General features: G+C 50.4%; 1 protein-coding gene across 1 annotated transcript in view; it reads right to left on the reverse strand.

Moving 5' to 3' along the window:
- The window catches only part of LOC138568003 (NXPE family member 3-like), a 540599-nt gene extending 525968 nt beyond the window's left edge, over nt 1–14631 (reverse strand). Inside the window, exon 1 of the mRNA XM_069646413.1 lies at nt 14500–14631. Within this exon, the coding sequence (XP_069502514.1) occupies nt 14500–14571 (72 nt within the window). The 5' untranslated portion in view covers nt 14572–14631. The remainder of the gene's footprint in view (nt 1–14499) is intronic.
- Nucleotides 14632–18532: the final 3901 nt, after the last annotated feature.

Raw genomic sequence — 18532 nt, forward strand, 5'->3', positions numbered from 1 at the left:
GTTTTCATCCGGTTCCGAGTTTAAGAGCCATGTTTTCGGGAGTTTTTTAGATGATCCTTCATGTTTCGCATTCCTCTCAGGCGGGAGTACCACATTTTTGCGGCTAGGCAATGGAATGCTGATCCACCAAGTTTTTTCGGTGTGTATGGTTTAGGTTCCAGGCGGATGTTGTTGCTGGTCAACTGGTAAATAATGATTTTCTTTTGTAAGAATTCTCCTCCTTGACCGTGGCTTGCTGTGTGTGTTATGCACATTTTTTTAATGGCAGCCAATATATGATACGATATGGCATTTATAACGCACCTATACACAAGTGTTTTAAGATGCTACGCGGCAAGGAAGGGGGAACAGAGGGAAGCCAGGAATCCTACTAGGTCAAGTGTCATTCAGATCGCGCAAGTACAGGGGGAAGAGGAAAAGTGCGGAGTGGAGGGGTGCGGGGAAAGTGCAGTACAAGGGGTAATAGAATAAATAAAACAATAAGAGAAGTAGGGCCAGCTTGTGGCAAGTGCAAAGGGTAATTGCAGACAGCAGGTGTCACGTGCAGGCGGGACACTGTAAGGATACAGAAAAAACAGTCCCCAAGTGCCGGGGTTGCCAGAGAGGCAGTGCAGGTGTGTAACTGGCAGGGGAGGGGACCTGGGCCCCAAGATCAGAGGGTGACCAGGTGAACAGTACAGTTTCAGCCAGTGTTCAGCAGGGGAGAGGAAGAGAGAAAGCAGAACCAGAGGAAGGTTTTGAGGTGCTTCTGGAACCGGAGATGGTTCTCCTCAAGTTTCAGGGAGGCTGTTCCAGAGGGAGGCCCCAGCCGAAGAAAGAGATCTGCCACCAACTCGTTGCTTGGAGATGCGACTGACCCCGAGGCAGTTGGAGGCTGATGAGCAAAGAGCTTGAGAAGGAAGATATTTAGGAAGAGAAAGTTTAAGGTATTGAAGACCCAGGCCACAGAAGGACTTGTGGACAATGCAGAGGGGTTTTAACTAAATCCGCGCAGCCACTGGGAGCCAATGAAGAGATTTCAGTCCTGGAGAGATACGATCCCTGGGCTTGAGGCCAAGGACAAGTCTTGCAGTCCTGTTATGGATGAGTTGCAGAGGGCGGAGAGTAGAAGCAGGCAGATTTAGAAAGAGGCTGTTTCAGTAGTACAGCCTAGAGAGAACCAGAACTCTGGAGACAGTGAGCTTCTGGGGGGGAAGGAGAGGAAAGGAACAATACCTCTGAGGTAGTGAGACTTCTTAGAGACATCAGAGAGTGTGGAGTCAAAGATGACCCCAAGGTTTTTTGCCTTGCAGATGGGAGCAGGAAGAGAACCAAGAAAGGCCAGCCAGAGAGTGACAGCAAAGGAGGGAGCAGGTATGGCGATGAGGAGAATCTCAGTCTTACTGGCATTAAGGCAGAGATCATTGGCGGCACACCACTCCTGGATAGTAGACAGACAATCAGAGATGAGAGACGCACAAGAAGTGGCCTAAGGTAGCCTGAAAATGAGCCGAGTGTCACCCACATAGCACTGAAAGTTGGGTCAGAGAGTGGCAATGGGTGGGCATGAAGTGCCAGGTATTGGTTGAATAGCCAAGGAGAGAGGTTAGATCCCTGGGGGACACCACAGGTAGAGATAGAGGAGAGGAAGGACCCATGTTGGACCTGGGAGGGTCGATCAGAGAGGAAAGCGGTCAGCCACACTAGGGCCTGACTAGTGATACCCAGGTTATCACGGAGACAGTTGAGCAGGATGGCATGGTTAACCGTGTCAAAGGCAGAAGAGAGGTCAAGTAAGATGAGGACACATGGGAAGTTGGAATCAAGTTTTGAGAGCAGGTCTTCACGGATGTTCAGGAGAGCAGTTTCTGTGCTTCTGGCAGCTCTGAAGCCAGACTGATGGTCGTGAAGACAACCAACAGATTCAGTGTGAAGATAAAGCTTGGAGATGGCCAGCTTTTCCAGGAGTTTGCCCAGGAAGGGAGTGGTGGAGATGGGGCGATAGCTGGGCAGGACGGGTCGGCAGAGGGTTTCTTAAGAGGATGCACAAGGGAGCTCTTCAGGGGTGAAGGGAAGACTCCAGTGGCGAAGGAGTGGTTTTAGAAGTCGGCCAGAGCAGGAGCCATGGTTTCAATGTGGTCCTTGATGGTTTTGGAGTAACAGGGATTACCTGTTTTGGTGAGACTTTCATAGAACGGACTTGTCTAGAAACCTCATCTGGGGGTTACAGGGGAAAGGCAGAGAAGGAGGGAGGAGAGGTGGCCAAAGAAGGGCCCGAGGAAGAGCAGGGAGTAGAGGGGGGAGGGGAGAGGAAGAGAGGGAGCACAGGATGTCCTGAGTTTTAGAGATGAAATGAGAAGCCAGAGCCGTGCAGAGGGCCTGGGAAGGGACAGGAGAGGGGATGACTGCAGCAGGATTGGACAGTTCCTTGCAGATTTTAAAGAGATCGGCCGAGTTGTTGGATGCCGCAGAGACGCGGGCTTGGATGTGAGCTCTCTTCTTGGTGCGGCCAAGAGCAGGCCTTTGGAGCAGGCAGCAGGCCAGTTTGTCAGAGATTGTACTAGAAGCACGCCATTTCCGCTCAGCCACCCTGCACTTGCGTTTGAGGGTGACAAGGTCTGAGTCGTACCAGGAATTGCATTTGGCTTTGGATCCTCATGACAGGGGCAACAGCATCGGGAGTTTCAGATATAGCAGAGTGGAGCATGGAAAGGGCTGTGTCAGGGTGTGAGTCAGCCAAAGGGAGAGGGGGGGTGAGAAAGTGGCAGCGAAAGCCTCAACTGACACATGCTTCATTGGTCGGATAACCATGAAGGTGGGTGGCAGGGAGGAAAGGAGAAAGTGATCACTCCAGGAGAGAGGAGTGGTGAGAGGGATAGAATCTTTAGCATCTTTAGCGCTAGAGTGAGAGTTTGAGGAGCAGTCTGGCAGCTGCGTTCTGTGTACCAGCGGCATAGCTAGGGCGGGCTGAGGGGGCTATAGCCCCTTGTCTTTGTTTGCAGCCCCAGATAGAAGCTCAGGAGCTACAACCAAAAGGTTAACGTAATGGAAAGTCAAGATTCTATTAAAGACACTGAGGCAAAGGATTATGCTTTCTTCCTTTACGCAAAACTCGAGCAGAATAGAAAATATAACCTTTTCAACCCATAAAGAAGAATGACAACCAAAAACTACATTGACCAATAAAGTCTTTTGTCTGTAGTTCATTCTTTTTATGTCCATGAACAATAAAAACACGTGCCTTCTTCCACCAGTCCCTACATACGCCGTCCTTTATCCTCCTCTGAAATAAAACAGTTTAAAAGTCAACTCCTTCAACCAGTCTGCCGCCTTGAGTATGTTCTCCAATCTAACACCTGCATTAAATGCCTTAGATGCCATGGCCTCTCTAATAGAATGTGCTCCGTACAATACAGGGTCAATGCCTGCCTGTGTCATGCACCACTTAACCCATCTGCAACTCCCTTGAATGGTTTCCTCAGTGATATGAACAGCTGTGATACATCCGCGGGCATCAGCATACTCGTCATCTCCTCATATTTCTTTAGACACCTGACCGGACATAATATAGGTTGGTCTAAAGGCCGCATATGTCATCGATTTGATACATGTCTTCGTTCTCCTGCTAACCTGAAAGGTAACCCCCTCTGGGTTAAACGATTTCTTGTCTATGTCCAGTGCCCTGACATCTGAAACTCTCTTACAGGATATGAGGCATAGCAGTGTTGTGAGCTTTGCCGATATTTCTTTCCTAGTCAGTCTATCATTATCGGGGAAGCTAATGAACACGTTTAAGACTAAATTCACGTCCCACATGCAAGTTTACTTGGGTAAAGGGGTCTTCAGGAGTCTACATACGAGTGGGTGTTCTCCCACTGCCACATTATCTTCGGGTGGCCGGCTGAAATGGCCGATCTACACATGTTCACCGTTCTGTATGCCATGCCTCGGGCTGCTAAAAAAAGGACAATCTGAGTTACATCTGCTCCATTGGGGTGGATGTGCCGTGCCACACACCAGCTAGTCCACCTTGATCAGGCCAATCTATACGCTTTCCTGGTACCTGGTGCCCATGCTTCAATAAATCTTGCAGCGTCTCCCGATAGTCCTGGCTTCTGCCAGGCGTCCCTGAAATCGCCCATGCGATCAGTCTCAACTCGCCTACTTGGTTCAGTGGGCGACAGTCTCCCACTGGATTTCGAATCAGTTCCCTGAACTGTGGTAACGCTAGCGGGTTTTCAAAAGACATTTCCAGAAGGTCTGGGAACCATACCCGACCCTTCCAGTCTGGCGTTACCAATATTACCGTTGCCTGCTGTCTCCTGACCTGCGCTATCATTCTCGGGATTATAGCGAATGGGGGAAAGGTGTATTCCTTGTCCGGACCCCATATTTGTAAAAACACATCAGTCGCCGCCACTGCTGGGTCTGGCCTCCAGCTGAAAAACCTCTCCAGCTGTCTGTTCAGTCTGGATGCAAAGAGATCTGTTCTGCACGGGCCTCTTATTAACAAAGGCCTCGAGAACTGTCCTGTCTAATGACCAGTCGCTGGCATCCTTCAGGTGTCTTGAGTTCCAGTCTGCCACTACATTCTCCAGCCCTGGGAGATATTCCGCTGTGACACTGACCTTGTTCTCTAGGCACATGTGCTAGAAATCTTTTGCCATCTCAGCTAACAATCTGGACTTCGCCCCCCCCCACCCTAAGTCTGTTTATGTATCGTACTGCCGAGATGTTGTCCATCTTCAGTAGTACGCAACAGTTCACCTTGTCCTGGGTCCAGCATCTCACTGCGAAAGACTCCGCCAGCAGCTCCAGACAATTGATGTTGTGCCCTAATTTCTCCCAACCATCTTCCTCCCGTTGTCATCTCTCCAAACCGTGCTCCCCAGCCCCAACGGCTGGCATCTGATTCTATATCTAGGTCCGGGGCAGAGCCAAATATTGCTGTCCCGTTCCAGGCCTCCATGTGGTCGAACCACCACTAAAGCTCTGTTCTCGCTTCTCTGGAAATTGGCACCTTCTGCTTGTAGGACAACCCCTTCTTCAGGTGTTGAATCTTCAGGCGCTGCAGAGCCCTGTAATGTAGTGGCCCAGGAAAGATTGCTTGAATGGATGAGGCTACTCTCCCCACCAGTCTCAGAGATAATTCCCTCTTTGAAATAATCGAACTGATCTCTTTCTTTATCAGATTCACTTTGTCCATTGGCAGGCTGAGTGTGGATGCCTTCGAGTCCACGACAAAACCTAGCAACTCGATCGTCTGTACCGGTACTAACACTGATTTTTCCCAGTTTATCAGAAACCATAGCTCCTGTAATAATTGGGTTGTCTTCTCCGACTGTTCCAGTAGCCTCTTCTTGTCCTGCCCCATCAGGCAAAAGTTGTCTAAATAAATTATCAGCCTGATGCCCTGCTCCCCGAGATGAGCTTCTACAGTTTGCATCAGTTTCGTAAAGGTCCATGGGGCTGATGTGAGCCCGAACGGGAGGCATGTGAACTGCCACTTCTGCTCTCTCCACCAGAACTGCAAGAATTTCTGATCCTTGTGTGCTACTGGAATCGTCACATATGAGTCCTTGTGGTCTATCCTGACTAACCAGTCTGCCCTCTGTAATACATCCCTGAGTAGGTCGATGCCCTCCATCTTGAAATGTCTGTACACTAAAAATGTGTTCAGGCTTCTCAGATTGGTCACTGGTCTCTGTTTCTTTTTGCCTTTGACCAGGAACATGTTGCTCACAAAGCCCTTCCCGGGATCTAACACCCTTTTGATTGCCCTTTTTCTTTTCTAGCTGTGCGAATTCCCTTTCTAGTAGCTCTTCGTCCTCCCGTGAGAACCTTATGGGTCTCGGTTCTCGCCAGAACTATAGGTTGAAAAATTGGACCATCTTTTCGACCCATGTATCTCCTGACAATTCTCTCCATCTCTCTAAAAAAAAGACCTGTTCTCCCCCCTACTACTGGGGTCCCCATTACTCCCTTGTGTGCGTGCAAGTCTGCATTTTGGCTCACCTGTATTTGCCTGCTGGCCTCTGTTGCTTCCTCTCCAGCCTCTACCCCTGCACCTTCCCCTTGATTGGAAGAAGGGGTTAGGTCGGCGTTCCTCTTGGTGTCTCCACTCGCTTCCGTTATTGGCGTAGGGCTTGTAGGAGCAGAAACGGCTGGCAGAGCGGCCCCTTCCTCTGCCAGCCCTGCCGAAAACCTTGCTGCCAAATACCTTCTTAAGCGAGGCCTGCGCCTTGTCTATTGCAGCGTAGGTACTGGTAAAGTTCGCCATCTCCTTGATGTATGCGTCTCCAAACAGCTTTCCCTTACTGTTGGAGGTCGAATCCGCCATGGCTAATTCACTATCTTTGGGTCGATCTTAACAAGGATGGACTTCCTTCACTCAGTTGTTATTGCGTTATTGGCATTACCATGCAGGCATATTGCTCTTTGAGCCCAGCCTGCCAATATCTCTGGGTCTACCCTCTGCTCCGGTTGTTTGGCTTCTTCAGCCATCTGCCAGATCTTGGTCAACGGACCCAAGACATCCAGGAGCTTATCCTGGCAGGATCTCCAGGATCTATCAATTGCTTTCCTGATGTCCCTGCCATAACGCCCCAGGAAGGACATCATTTTCTCATCTATTTCAGGCGTCTCCGCCATGTTGTTTGCGACTTGAGGCCTGGGGCATTCCGCCCTTAACTTGCTTCTGGCTTCCTTAAATAGGGAGCAATGAATTCTCTTTTTTATGTAATTTCCGATCTTGGCGGGGGTCTCCCACTCTGCTGATGTGGGGTGAATGAGTGAGTCCGGGTCGAAAACTTCGCCCATTTCTTCATCTTCCCTTCTTCTTTTCTTTACAGCCTTACGCCTGACAGGAGGGTTAGGGTAGATTGTGTTGCGCTCTTGCGAGCTACCTTCGGACGTATCGTCCCATTCCTCCTCCATTTCTGATTCCTCTGAATAGGACTCGCCCTCCGTATCTCCGGTGCCTCTCCTTTCCCAAGACCTCACTCTCTTTTTGCCACCTTTATACCTGTGTGGTGTGCCTGGGGCGAGGGGTTGCTGTGGGCCTTTCCTACCTTCTTTCTTCCCCCTTGCCCCTCTCTGGGGCTTCTCCCCTCACGGATTCTATCCCCTGGGAGAACGTGATGAGATCCTCCACCGCGCTACCATGTGACAAGCCCCCCCACACCTGCTCTCAGCACACTTTGTACCGCTCTAGCCGTGTTGGACGATGTCCAATGTCTGCTGGTGTGGAGTTCCTCGGCTTCGCTGGAGCTATGCATTTTATTGTTGGTGGGTCATTTGCAGGTGTCTTGGGCCTGCTCCTGTCTTAGTAATGCAGCTGGGTGGGTCTGGGTACTTAAATGATCAGTTTTACTTGGATCTGTGCCCGTTACTCAGCGCTTAGCACTTACTGCAATGTTGGCTGCTGCCTCCTATAAGCTCTCAATAAAACTTCCCCCAATTGAACTCTCTCAGTGCCAATATCTTGTCTGGCCACCTGGTGGCGGTAGCTGAACAGCGTACTGCTGCTCTTTCAAGTCAGCTGCCAATGATCGTATCTTCACTGCGTTGTTGTGTGTTCTTTGATCCAACTTTGGATTAGTCGGTCATACTCTACAATATCCATCTAAACTGTAATCTGCACCGTGACAACTGAGCGCCGGAACCTCCGCGGGTCCTGTCGGACTCCGTTGTCGTTGCGTGCAGCAGTGCCCCCTCTGTGTAATGAGGGCATTGCACCGCCGGAGTTCGTGGCCCCGTAGCAATCGCAACTCGTATTATCCCCTTGAAATAACGTAGATATGTTCCACCAAGCTCTACCTTTTCAACGCGCTCACACCCTGTTAACAAAAGAAACCTTTGTTCAGAATATCAAATACCAATGTCCCTTCATGTACACACACACTCTTGAAATAATTGGAAAGAACTTATCTGGCTGCTGCCCAAGCAGCAAAGAAAGAGGAAGGACGCAGAATGGCAAGGGAGGATAAAGGACGTTGTATGTAGGGACTGGTGGAAGCAGTTACGTGTTTTTATTGTTCATGGACATAAAAAGAATGATCTACAGACAAAAGACTTTATTGGTCAATGTACTTTTTGGTTGTGTCATTCTTCTTTATGAGTTGAAAAGGTTATATTTTGTATGCTGCTCGAGCTTTTGAGTTAAGGAAGAAAGCATAAACCGAGCCTCCGGTCTTGACATAGAATTGCCTAGCATTTTGGTGCTGGACTGCCCTTGTGGGTTGGACAAAGACTGATATGCAAATGGTTATTACCCCTCTGTGAAGATACAGTGAGCTAAAATATTGTTGTAGACTCTCCCGAATGGGAACCTTCCCATAGAACAGGTTATTTGGCTGTGTACGTTCTTGCTAGAGGGGCTCCCAGACCTTTTTGTGCATGTTCCAGTGTTTGTTCGTAGACATTGGTCCCTAGCAGTTTTGCGGGGAAGGGAATGTTTGATATCAGTCTGTAGTTAGAGAGGACTTCCACAACGCCTGTAGTATCCTTGAGAGGTAGATACAGAAGAATACAATTCCTTGGATAAGCAGAATGTCATTAGTCATTTGTTCTGCCATTGCTTCTACCTGACGGCTACAAGATCCTCTCTGTGCCCAGGCCCAAACGCTCTGGTGGTGGTGTTGCCCTTATCTTCCCCGAGTGGATTCCTGCCTCTTTCACTCCTACGCAGACCTACTCCTCATTTGAATGCCTTGTCTGCCGACTCTCTCTCTCCCCTAGCCATTCCCTTACCGTGGCTACTATCTACCGACCACCTGGTCAGATTTCCGCCTTCCTCTCCGAGTGGGCTGACCTCTCCTCCTCTCTCTTGGCCTCAACCACTCAACTCCTCCTTCTTGGTGACTTCAACATCCACTTGGATGCCTCCTGTCCCCCCTCTGGACACTTTCGTGACCTCTGCGACTCTCTTTCACTAACCATTCTCCCCTCTGACCCTACCCATTCTGCAGGGCACTCCCTCGAGGCTCTGATCTCCTCTGACCTTCCCCTCTCTATCCCCCTCTTCACTCCTCTCTCCTGGAGTGATCACTTTCTCCTATCCTCCCGCCTCACCCTCCCTAACCCTCAGGCCAAGCCACCTTCATCACTGCCACCCACCTTCGCGGTCATCCGACCGATGAAGCTTGTGTCAGTTGAGGCTTTCGCTGCCACCTGCTCACCCCCTCCTCCCCCTTTGGCTGACTCCCACCCTGACACAGCCCTCTCCGTGCTCCACTCTGCTATATGTGATACTCTGGATATCCTTGCCTCTGTCAGGAGAGTCCGCCTGAAGCCCAAAGCCAAGTTTAACTCTTGGTATGACTCCGATCTCGTCACCCTTAAACGCAAGTGCAGGGTGGCCGAGAGGAAATGGCGTACTTCATGTGCATCCTCTGACAAAATGGCCTGCCGCAACGGCAATACCAGCTCTCCGCTCTCACCAAGAAGAGAGCCCATATCCAAGCCCGGATCTCTGCGGCATCTAACAACTCAGCTGAACTCCACCTCTCCTGTCCCCTCCCAGGCCCTCTGCACGGCACTGGCTTCTCACTTCATTTCCAAAACTCAGGAAATCCTGTCCTCACTCTCCACCTATCAACTCCCTCCCTCTATCCCCTGCTCTTCCTCTGGCCCTTCGGCTGCCACCCCCCCTCCCTCCCTCTCTTCCTTTCCCCTTTTTTCCGCAGATGAGGTTTCTCGACAAGTCCGATCTATGAAAGTCTCGTCAAAACAGGTTCACCCCTGTTCCTCCAAAACTATCAAGGACCACATTGACTCCCTGGCTGATTTCTGCAACCACTCCTTTGCCACTGGAGTCTTCCCATCCCCCCTGAAGCACTCCCTTGTGCACCCTCTTCTTAAGAAACCCTCTGCTGACCCCTCCTGTCCGGCTAACTATCGCCCAATCTCCATCACTCCCTTCCTGGGCAAGCTCCTGGAGAAACTGGCCATCTCCCATCTAAATCTCCACATCGAATCTGTTGGTTGTCTCCATGACCATCAGTCTGGCTTCAGGGCTGCCATGTAACGCTCACCTGATTCCCGTAGAGGCGCCGGTCTTGACTGGGCGTATACCGTATCTTCAAAGGTGATGTGTAACACACGGCTGGCTCTTTGGGCTGGACCTCTGTGCACTGTATGTCTGACTCGAAGGGTAAGATGTCTGCAGATAGAAAATATCGGATTAATGAACTGGGTTATTGAATGTCTCTCTCTTCTTCCCTTTCTCTTCTCCTGTAGAACCCCAAAGGTTAACGCTCTCACCTTAGGTAAGTGAACGCCGTGCTCTCCATCTGCCTCGGGGCAGGGTGCTGTAACCAGTTTCTTCACTAGATAAGGGGAGCAGGCCTCTTGACTTCAGAGGACTGCTGTCTGTCGTTTACTGCACGAACGGTAAGTTTCGAGTAATTCTAATGTCTTTAAAAGTCTTTAGTAATGATGTCTCTTGTTTTGCAGGGTTCCGGCGATGGCGGATGACGGGCTGAAGTGAGTTGAAGATGGAGCCCGTGTGATGAATAGAAGCGCCTGGAAGCACATAAGTAAGCGCTTGTTGCCTGCTTCACGATGCGCTCTAACTGTCTTTTTATTTTGCAGGTACAAGTTCGGAGCGGCTGCAGGGTGCCGGAATACCCACTGGGTTAGATGTGGAAAGGAGTAATGGCACGTGAGTATTAAAGTTCCCCAATGTCTTTAAACGCACCTTGTTTTGTCTTTCAGATGCGGGATGCAGCGCCGAAGGCCTCCGGATCGTGCGAAGAGTTGGTAAGCTTTTGTCTTTCAGATGCCGGAATGCAGTGTGAAGACCTCCGGAGCGCACGAAGAGTAGGTAAGCCTTTGTCTTTCAGATGCCGGAATGCAGCGCGAGGCGTTGGTGACAGCCGATGGACCAGGTAAGTGAAGAGCTGTCACTGAAGACCGTAATGCTAACCTGTTCTTTCTTGTCTTTATAGGTGTTGCTGAAGACTGGATTCAGGATGATAAGCCTTTTTCCTTAGGCCCAGGATCAGATGCAGAAGACACGATGAGTGTTCTGCTGCAGAGGATGCAGAATAACGCAAAGCAAGATTCATCCATCGGGTGTGGTTTAAATAGCCTCCTGTAGTGCTTAGTTGTCTCCTTCCACAGCCACGCCTAGTTAAGAAAAGAGTTCCTGCTTTCCAGAAGAGTTCCAGTGTTCTGAACCTAGGGAGTGGCTCCTGCCCCACCCAACAGGAAAAGTAGTTCCAAACAGAAGAGGATCAGAGGCTCAACTGGCAGGCAAGTAAGCAGCATGGTCTGCTGCAGGTAAGTCCACCCAAGCATTATGAGCCCGGCGCTTCCAGCGCTGGGACTGGGCATATTTATGAGCCTGGTGCCACTGGCGCCAGGACTGGGTCCAAAAGGTCCCAATTGGGACTGGTTGGCACTCGGAACCTGGCTTATGGATCTGCTTCCAAGGGAGTTGGGAAAACCCTGACCTTTTGGAAGCAGAGATCATGACATGCCAGAAGCACGGAAACTACTCTCCTGAACATCCGTGAAGACCTTCTCTCCAACATTGACTCCAATACCCTGTGTGTCCTTATCTTGCTTGATCTCTCTTCTGCCTTTGACACCGTCAACCAGGTCATCCTGCTCAACCGTCTCCGTGATAACCTGGGTATCACTGAACAGGCTCTGGCATGGCTGACTTCTTTCCTCCCGACCGACCCTCCCAGGTCCAACTTGGGTCCTTCCTCTCCAATATCTTTTTCTCTACCTGTGGCGTCCCCCAGGGCTCTAACCTCTCCTTGGCTGTCCAACCAATACCTGGCACTCCTTGCCACTGCATCGCCGCCCTCTGCCCCAATTTTCAGTGCTATGCGGATGATAAACAGCTCATTTTTAGGCTACCCTCGGCCTCCTCCTCTCCTTCCCTCATCTCTGTCTGTCTGTCTGCCTGCTATCCAGGAGTGGTGTGCCGCCAACAACCTCTGCCTTAATGCCAGTAAGACCGAGATTCTACTCATCGGTACACCCTCTCCCTCCTTCCCTTCAGCTCCCTGGCCGGCCTCTCTTGGCCCTCTTCCTGCAAGGCTAAAAACCTTGGGGTCATCTTCGATTCCAAACTCTCCTTCTCTCCTCACATCTCCGACGTCTCTAAGAAATCACATTACCAGCTGCACCTCCTCTCCTCTCCTTCCCCCAGAAGCTCGCTGTCTCCAGAGCCCTGGTTCTCTCTAAACTGGACTACTGCAACAGCCTCTATCTAAATCTGCCTGCCTCTACTCTTCGCCCTCTGCAACTTATCCAAAACAGGACTGCGAGACTTGTCCTTGGCCTCAAGCCCAGGGATCGTATCTCTCCAGGACTGAAATCCCTGCACTGGCTCCCAGTGGCTGCAAGGATTAAGTTCAAAACCCTCTGCATTATCCACAAGGCCTTCTGGGGCCTGGGACCTCACTACCTTCAACTCTCTCTTCCTAAATACCTTCCTTCCAGGGCTCTTCGCTCATCTGCCTCCAACTCCCTCAGGGTTAGCCGCTTCTCCAAGCAACGAGTTGGTGGTCGATCTCTCTCCTCGGCTGGGACCTCCCTCTGGAACAGCCTTCCTGCCTCCCTGAAACTCGAGGAGAACCATCTCCGGTTCCGGAAACACCTCAAAACCTTCCTCTTTGCTTCCGCCTTTTTCTGCCTCTCTCCCCTGCTGAAATTCCCTGCCAAATCTGCACCGGTTACCTGGCCACCCCTTCTGATTTTGGGGCCATGTCCCGCCTTTTTCTCACCTGCCCTGCCTCCCTGGCAACCCGGTTACCTGGCCACCCCTTCTGATACTGGGGCCATGTCCCGCCTTTTGCTCACCTGCCCTGCCTCCCTGGCAACCCCCTGCACTTGGGGACTGGTTCTGAAATTCCTTCAGTCCCCTTTACCTGCATTTATGTCTGCTCTTACCTTGCACTTGCCACCATCAGGCTGTTTTATTTATTCTTATGTATTCTTCCTACATGTACTGCACTGCACTTTCCCCTCTCCCTTCCCCTTGCACTCTTCCCTTTCTCCCTACCCTCGCACTTGCGCGATCTGAATGACACCTGGCCTAGTAATATCTTGTCTGTCTTCCACTGTTCTCCCCTCCCTTGCCTCGTCACGCCTTGAAACACTTGTGTATAGGCGCGTTATAAATGCCATATCATATCATATATCATTGTAATTTGACACATTCGTTGAAGGAGCATTTTGTTTATTATGGTAAAAGGCATATTTTTAAAAAAAACGTTGCGCAAAATTAAAAGTTACTTTATTTAGAATGTATGACTTGTATATAATGCACTGGGAATGAATTTATGTAACTTGTGGTTACAGAAATTTAATTCAAGAGAAAGTGCCTGCCTATTTAGGATGAAAGGAAGAGCTCAGACAGGACTTCAACGCTTTTCCTACTTACTTAGACACTCTAATTATTCCGAAGGGATTCAGAGGCAAACAATGGAAGAAAACTTTTTTTTTAAAGAGGAAAACTTGCTAATACACTACACGTAGCCCACGCCCAAAACTACTAAAGCCACCCCTCGCCGCCAAATGCAGATTTCTGTGACCTTTGTCACCCCACTTAGTTGAAGCACTGTTCGTTCCTTATCCGACTGGTAAATTCGGCACTTGGGCCATCAGGCATCAGAGCCTTTCTGAGAGTCACACAATCAGCGCTGTAAAAGAACCCATCAGACAAGCAAAGGCACGCCTGACAAGCAGGTACTGAAGAGCCAATGCACACCGGACTCCCTTCGGGTGTAGGGCTCCTCCATACACCCCGTCCCCACACAGGGCAGGAATGGGACTTGTAATAGACGGAGCAAAGCAGCGCCATTCCGTGGAGACCCGCAGATGGAGGAAACTGGGCGATTAGACCTCGCTCTCGCACCTGCAGACAAGCACCTAATGAGCGTATATGGCTTGTGGTTTATAGTTCTATAGTTTATATTGTGTAGCGTGACCAGATTTCCAAAACGGAAAACCGGCAAGGCCAAGAACATAAAAAAAGGACTACCCAACACTATTTCCAGCACTTCTCATTTCTATGAATGATCTAAATAGTTGTCACCCGCCCTTTGCCCAAAACCGGCCATAACTCTCATGACGGGTGGACTGAGGGCCAATTCCTGGACCGTCCCAGCAAAACCGAGTATTCTGGTCAACCTAGTATTGTTACAAATGAAACTCGCAGAGAGCCCATCTTGCAATACTTGTTCAAAAATGAGTTGTATCTGAATCGCAATTACTGAAATATTTTAAACATAAAATGCGGTGGTTATTTAATGTCCCCAAAATGCGCGCTACTTGTATGGGCGCCGTTTCACCTGAGAGATTGGCTCGCCTCTCGCCCCGGCTGTCTGACAGCCCCTCACCCTGCAACTGGAATGAGGGGTCTTTATCAGAGTAAATTGGCCATTAATAAGAGTCCTCCCGGGGACGCAGCTACCATCTGAGAGACAAGGGGGTGGGGGCGCGGGCTCAGGACCGGGGTCCCCCAGGGGCGCAAAGGACTCTCTTGGAACGGGGACTCACCGGCAGAAGAAAACACGAGGAAAGCAGCAGCAGCACCAGGTACCCGCGAGGGACCCGCAGGAAGTCAGCCATACTGACTCTGCGAGGAAGAAGGTGGGTAGAAAAGGAAACGGCCGAGTGCAGAGGAGCACACGATCGCGCCTGGGTGGGGCTGAGTGCCACAGAAAAACCCCACAATTAGAATGCGTGACGCACGCGCCCAACGACTCGCGCATACATCAGCTCCAATGAGATTAAATACAATGACAAACTCTTCCTTCAGTACAGCGATGTAACGGGAGAAAGTATATACTTCCCTGTAAACTGTTTCCTAAATAAAAGTACAGCCCATTAAGTAGCTATGCGTTTCTATAAATGTGGGTGCCGACTTCATTTTTGCTATGGGGGCGAAATTGCTTGTGCCCATACCAAATCATTAACCCTAAGGCTGTAAAATTCGTAATTAAAAAAACGGCGAACATCTTAAAGTAGTTAAAGCACGTGGTACGCGGTTAAGGTGCAAAAACAACATTGGCAAAGCCAACAGTTTTGGCTTTATTGTATCCATGTGAAAGGTATTTTACAGGCACTAATGTTGCACGTCACCCCTTCTGGGGGGGGACATGGTACCTTCCCGTGGTAGTGTCATGGTCACATGGGTAACCCATGTGACCATGTAAATAAAAGGGACGAGCCGCTTCGGCTGTCAGTGATCCAGAGCTACTTTTTGGACAGCCAATAGCTACTTTTCTTACTGAGGAGTTGGCAACACTGGATCCAGAGCTGACTCCTGTGTCTTTGTGCACCATGCTGGTTCGGCGCAGCGTGTCTAAGGCCCGCCACGTGGCCCTGCATGAAGACGGTGCCTCTGCTGTTGATTTTACGGCGATTCCGGTGCACCAGCCTGGGTGCCCCCCGGACTGGGGCTGATGGGTGGGCAGTTCCGGTGCCCCGGAGCTGTGGAGGCTGCCCGAGTGAAGGGCTGTGGCCGGGCGTGTGCGGTGGCAGCGGCCACCCAATGGTGCATGCAAGTGCTGCTGGAAGAGCGAAACATCAGAGGTGAAATGGGGCAGCGGAGGAAAACACCTGATGCCCCGAGGCTGGCCCGGCGAGAGGCCGCAGAGAAGGGGCGTGGCCTTCTCGGCTCCACGGTGGCCATTGAGGCACAGCGGGCTGTCCCCTACCCGCTCCGATCACTGAAGTGGCATCGGGAGCGGGGCAGGGGAGGTCGTGTGCGCACGTGTGGCAGCCTGCTCCTGAGCTGCACGAAAAAAATTGCTCCAGACCGGAGCATTCAATATGGAAAAAAAAACAGAAAAATGGAATGAAAGCCTGCGGCAGCCCATCAAGAACCCAGGCCTGCGGCAGCGACGGTGAAAAAAAAGACACAGACAATGAGGACCATACCGGCCTGGGGGGCGTGGCCTGATACCGACCTGTGGTGTCCCGAAAAGGGCACAGCCAACCGGACAATAAAGCCCGCACCACACCAGGCTGAAAAGAGGGGGCGTGACATGCTACCTCACAAAAACGGTGAAACGAATCAGCTAACGTCAGGTTATGGTCCCTGAGATGTGCGAGCCATCCAGTGTCCCCTTGAGAAAAGGGAACATCAGGGCCAATTAACCAACCCCGCCCCGTGTTGTCCATATCATTCAAGGCCCACCTGCAAGTCTTCCACTTTCCCTGAAGAAAGGCCAGGGACTTGGGCATCCAATCTTCAAGGTGGGCAGGGGACGTACCACCTTCCCCCCCCTTGCCATTGACTCTGCCCTATAAGGTTAGCGGCTCCACCCCAGCAGGGATGTCAAGTTTTCAAACAAAGATGGGGGCAGGGAAAGAAAGAGATGGCGAACAGAACAAACGAAGTGCAGGGGCACAGTGAGGCTGGGTGGGGATCCAATGGTTCGCCTACCAGCATTAGCGGGACGGAAAGGAGGCATCTAGGTGCCGTGCCCTGGAACACTGTGCTCATTCCCCATTGGCCCGTGCCTTTGCCTCCTGATGTCATCTGCCCTGAAGGCCTACCAACTAAGGGCACCACAACAGGGCGTGAAGGCTCATCAGTCGCCCGCGAAAGGAGGGGGAAAAAGGAAAAGGCGCGTGGCCCTCCTAACATCTTGGGCGGCTACTGAACATGGCCTTACTACACTCAAGAGCCAAATGGGGGTGAGACCCAAGAAGGAAGGAGGAGTGCAGGGGGGTTGCAGCTCTGATGAGTGCTTGTGCGCTCTCCCATGCCACAGTAACTCCTGAATGGGGGAGCGGAAGATGCTAGGTGGCCCACACACCATTTCACCAGTGCCTTCCTGCCAGCAACCCCGAAAAGAGGGGGGGTGAAAGGAGCAGTTTACCACTCAGCCGCCAGTGCACTACAGTAGGGAGCCTACCCCACTGATGAACGTGGCCCGGGTGTGTCCAGAAGCCTGTGTACCCACCCCAAACTGTGTGCTTGCTTGTTAGCCGATTACCACCAGCTACAGACCAGGCTGATGTACCCCCAGGTGCGGCTTTGCCGGCCCTGAACTTTCATCTGGCTGCCACAGTTGTACCCACCAGCTACAGACTAGGCCGATGTGGACCTGGAACCCCCAGGTGTGGCCTCACCCGTCAGTGGACCCTGGACTTTCCGGAAGAGATTTCAATAGAGGTCGGACTGGTGGCCCGCAGGCCTGGACTAGCCCTGCCAAAACATTGTGTGACGTTGTATTACTACGTTTGGGGTGCGGAGGGGGCAGCTATGAGTGATGGTGTTGTGTCAGGGGTGCAAGATCCCCTCACCCACGTCAATAAAGGGTGTGCCGGGATGTCGACTGTTAACATGTCACCAGTAACTCACCACCCAGAACGCAACCCCGTGGACAACCTGGGCCCCCAAGAGTGTGAAGACTAGTGGGAGCTATGATCCTAGTAGTAGTGTGTGCAGTGTGTTGTTATTTTATTTATTTATTTGGTTTTTTTATTTGTGTTTAATCAGTATGATTTTTTACAAAAGCAGTCGTGTACAAAAACAATTTCTTCAAGAAAAGTTCTTTCCATAACAAAAAGAAGAAGAAGACTTTAGATAACTAGCTAGCTAGCTAACTGGGAGGGACCTGTAGAAGTAGAACAGAATTTATGTATTTCAGAATGTTAAAGGTTGCCAGCTGCCAACAGGTTCTGTTCCCTCCTATTAGTTTGGCCCAGCAGTTATCTTTTTCGCTTAGTGCAAACTCACTCAGAATGCACGGCAAATACAGTGCTCTCAGTCCTCTAGTGCCAGAACATTCTAGGATCAGGTGACAAATTGACTCCGTTACTGGTCGATCAGTGCAAAAGCGGCATTCCTTTGTTAATGAAATACCTCTGATAGCCAAGATTTCATTTGTTTGTAAAAGGTTCAATCTCGCTCTCATAATCAGATCCCGTGCCTGACTCGATGGGATCTTTTTGATGTAGGGCTGTACTTCATTTACTCTCCTTAAATTGGGTGGCAGATGTTGAATCAGTTTGTTGTTTGAAGCTGTTTCTTTAGTTCTTATCCAGTCTAGATCTTTCAGTTTTTTCTGGATTTTTGTTGGATTTGTGAACAGGGTTTCTTCACTTTCCACAGATGTTAGCGTGTCACGGTTTAAGGTAAACCAAGCCTTCATCATTTTGTTGGTACCATTTCCAGTTTCTTTCAGTATCAAGTTATATATTGATTGATCCTCTGATATTCTGCACTTCCGGTATAGCATCAAGGAGTTAATTTTTACTATGCCTCCCAGCGACAGCAGACTTAGTTCTTATCTTATCACTGCCACAGACGTGGAGTTCGGGAGGACTAGTGTTGATCTCCAAAATAGGGCTTCTAGTTTTGGCCAGCTGGTAAATTTGGCATTGCGTCCGCCCCATATGTTAGAGATGGAACAACCTTTTTTGTAAAACTCAAGAACTGGCAGTAACGAAAATTTGCCAAATTTCCTGTTGATGGCCTGGCCTTGCCCAATCAGTTTTTTTGTCTTCAATTTTAGATGGTCCTGCATCGCCTTTTCATGTCTCGAGCTGTCCAGGATCACACCCAAATATCTGA

This window comes from Ambystoma mexicanum, chromosome 1p (assembly GCF_040938575.1).
Source record: "Ambystoma mexicanum isolate Mex_15411 chromosome 1p, UKY_AmexF1_1, whole genome shotgun sequence".
NCBI lineage: Eukaryota > Metazoa > Chordata > Amphibia > Caudata > Ambystomatidae > Ambystoma > Ambystoma mexicanum.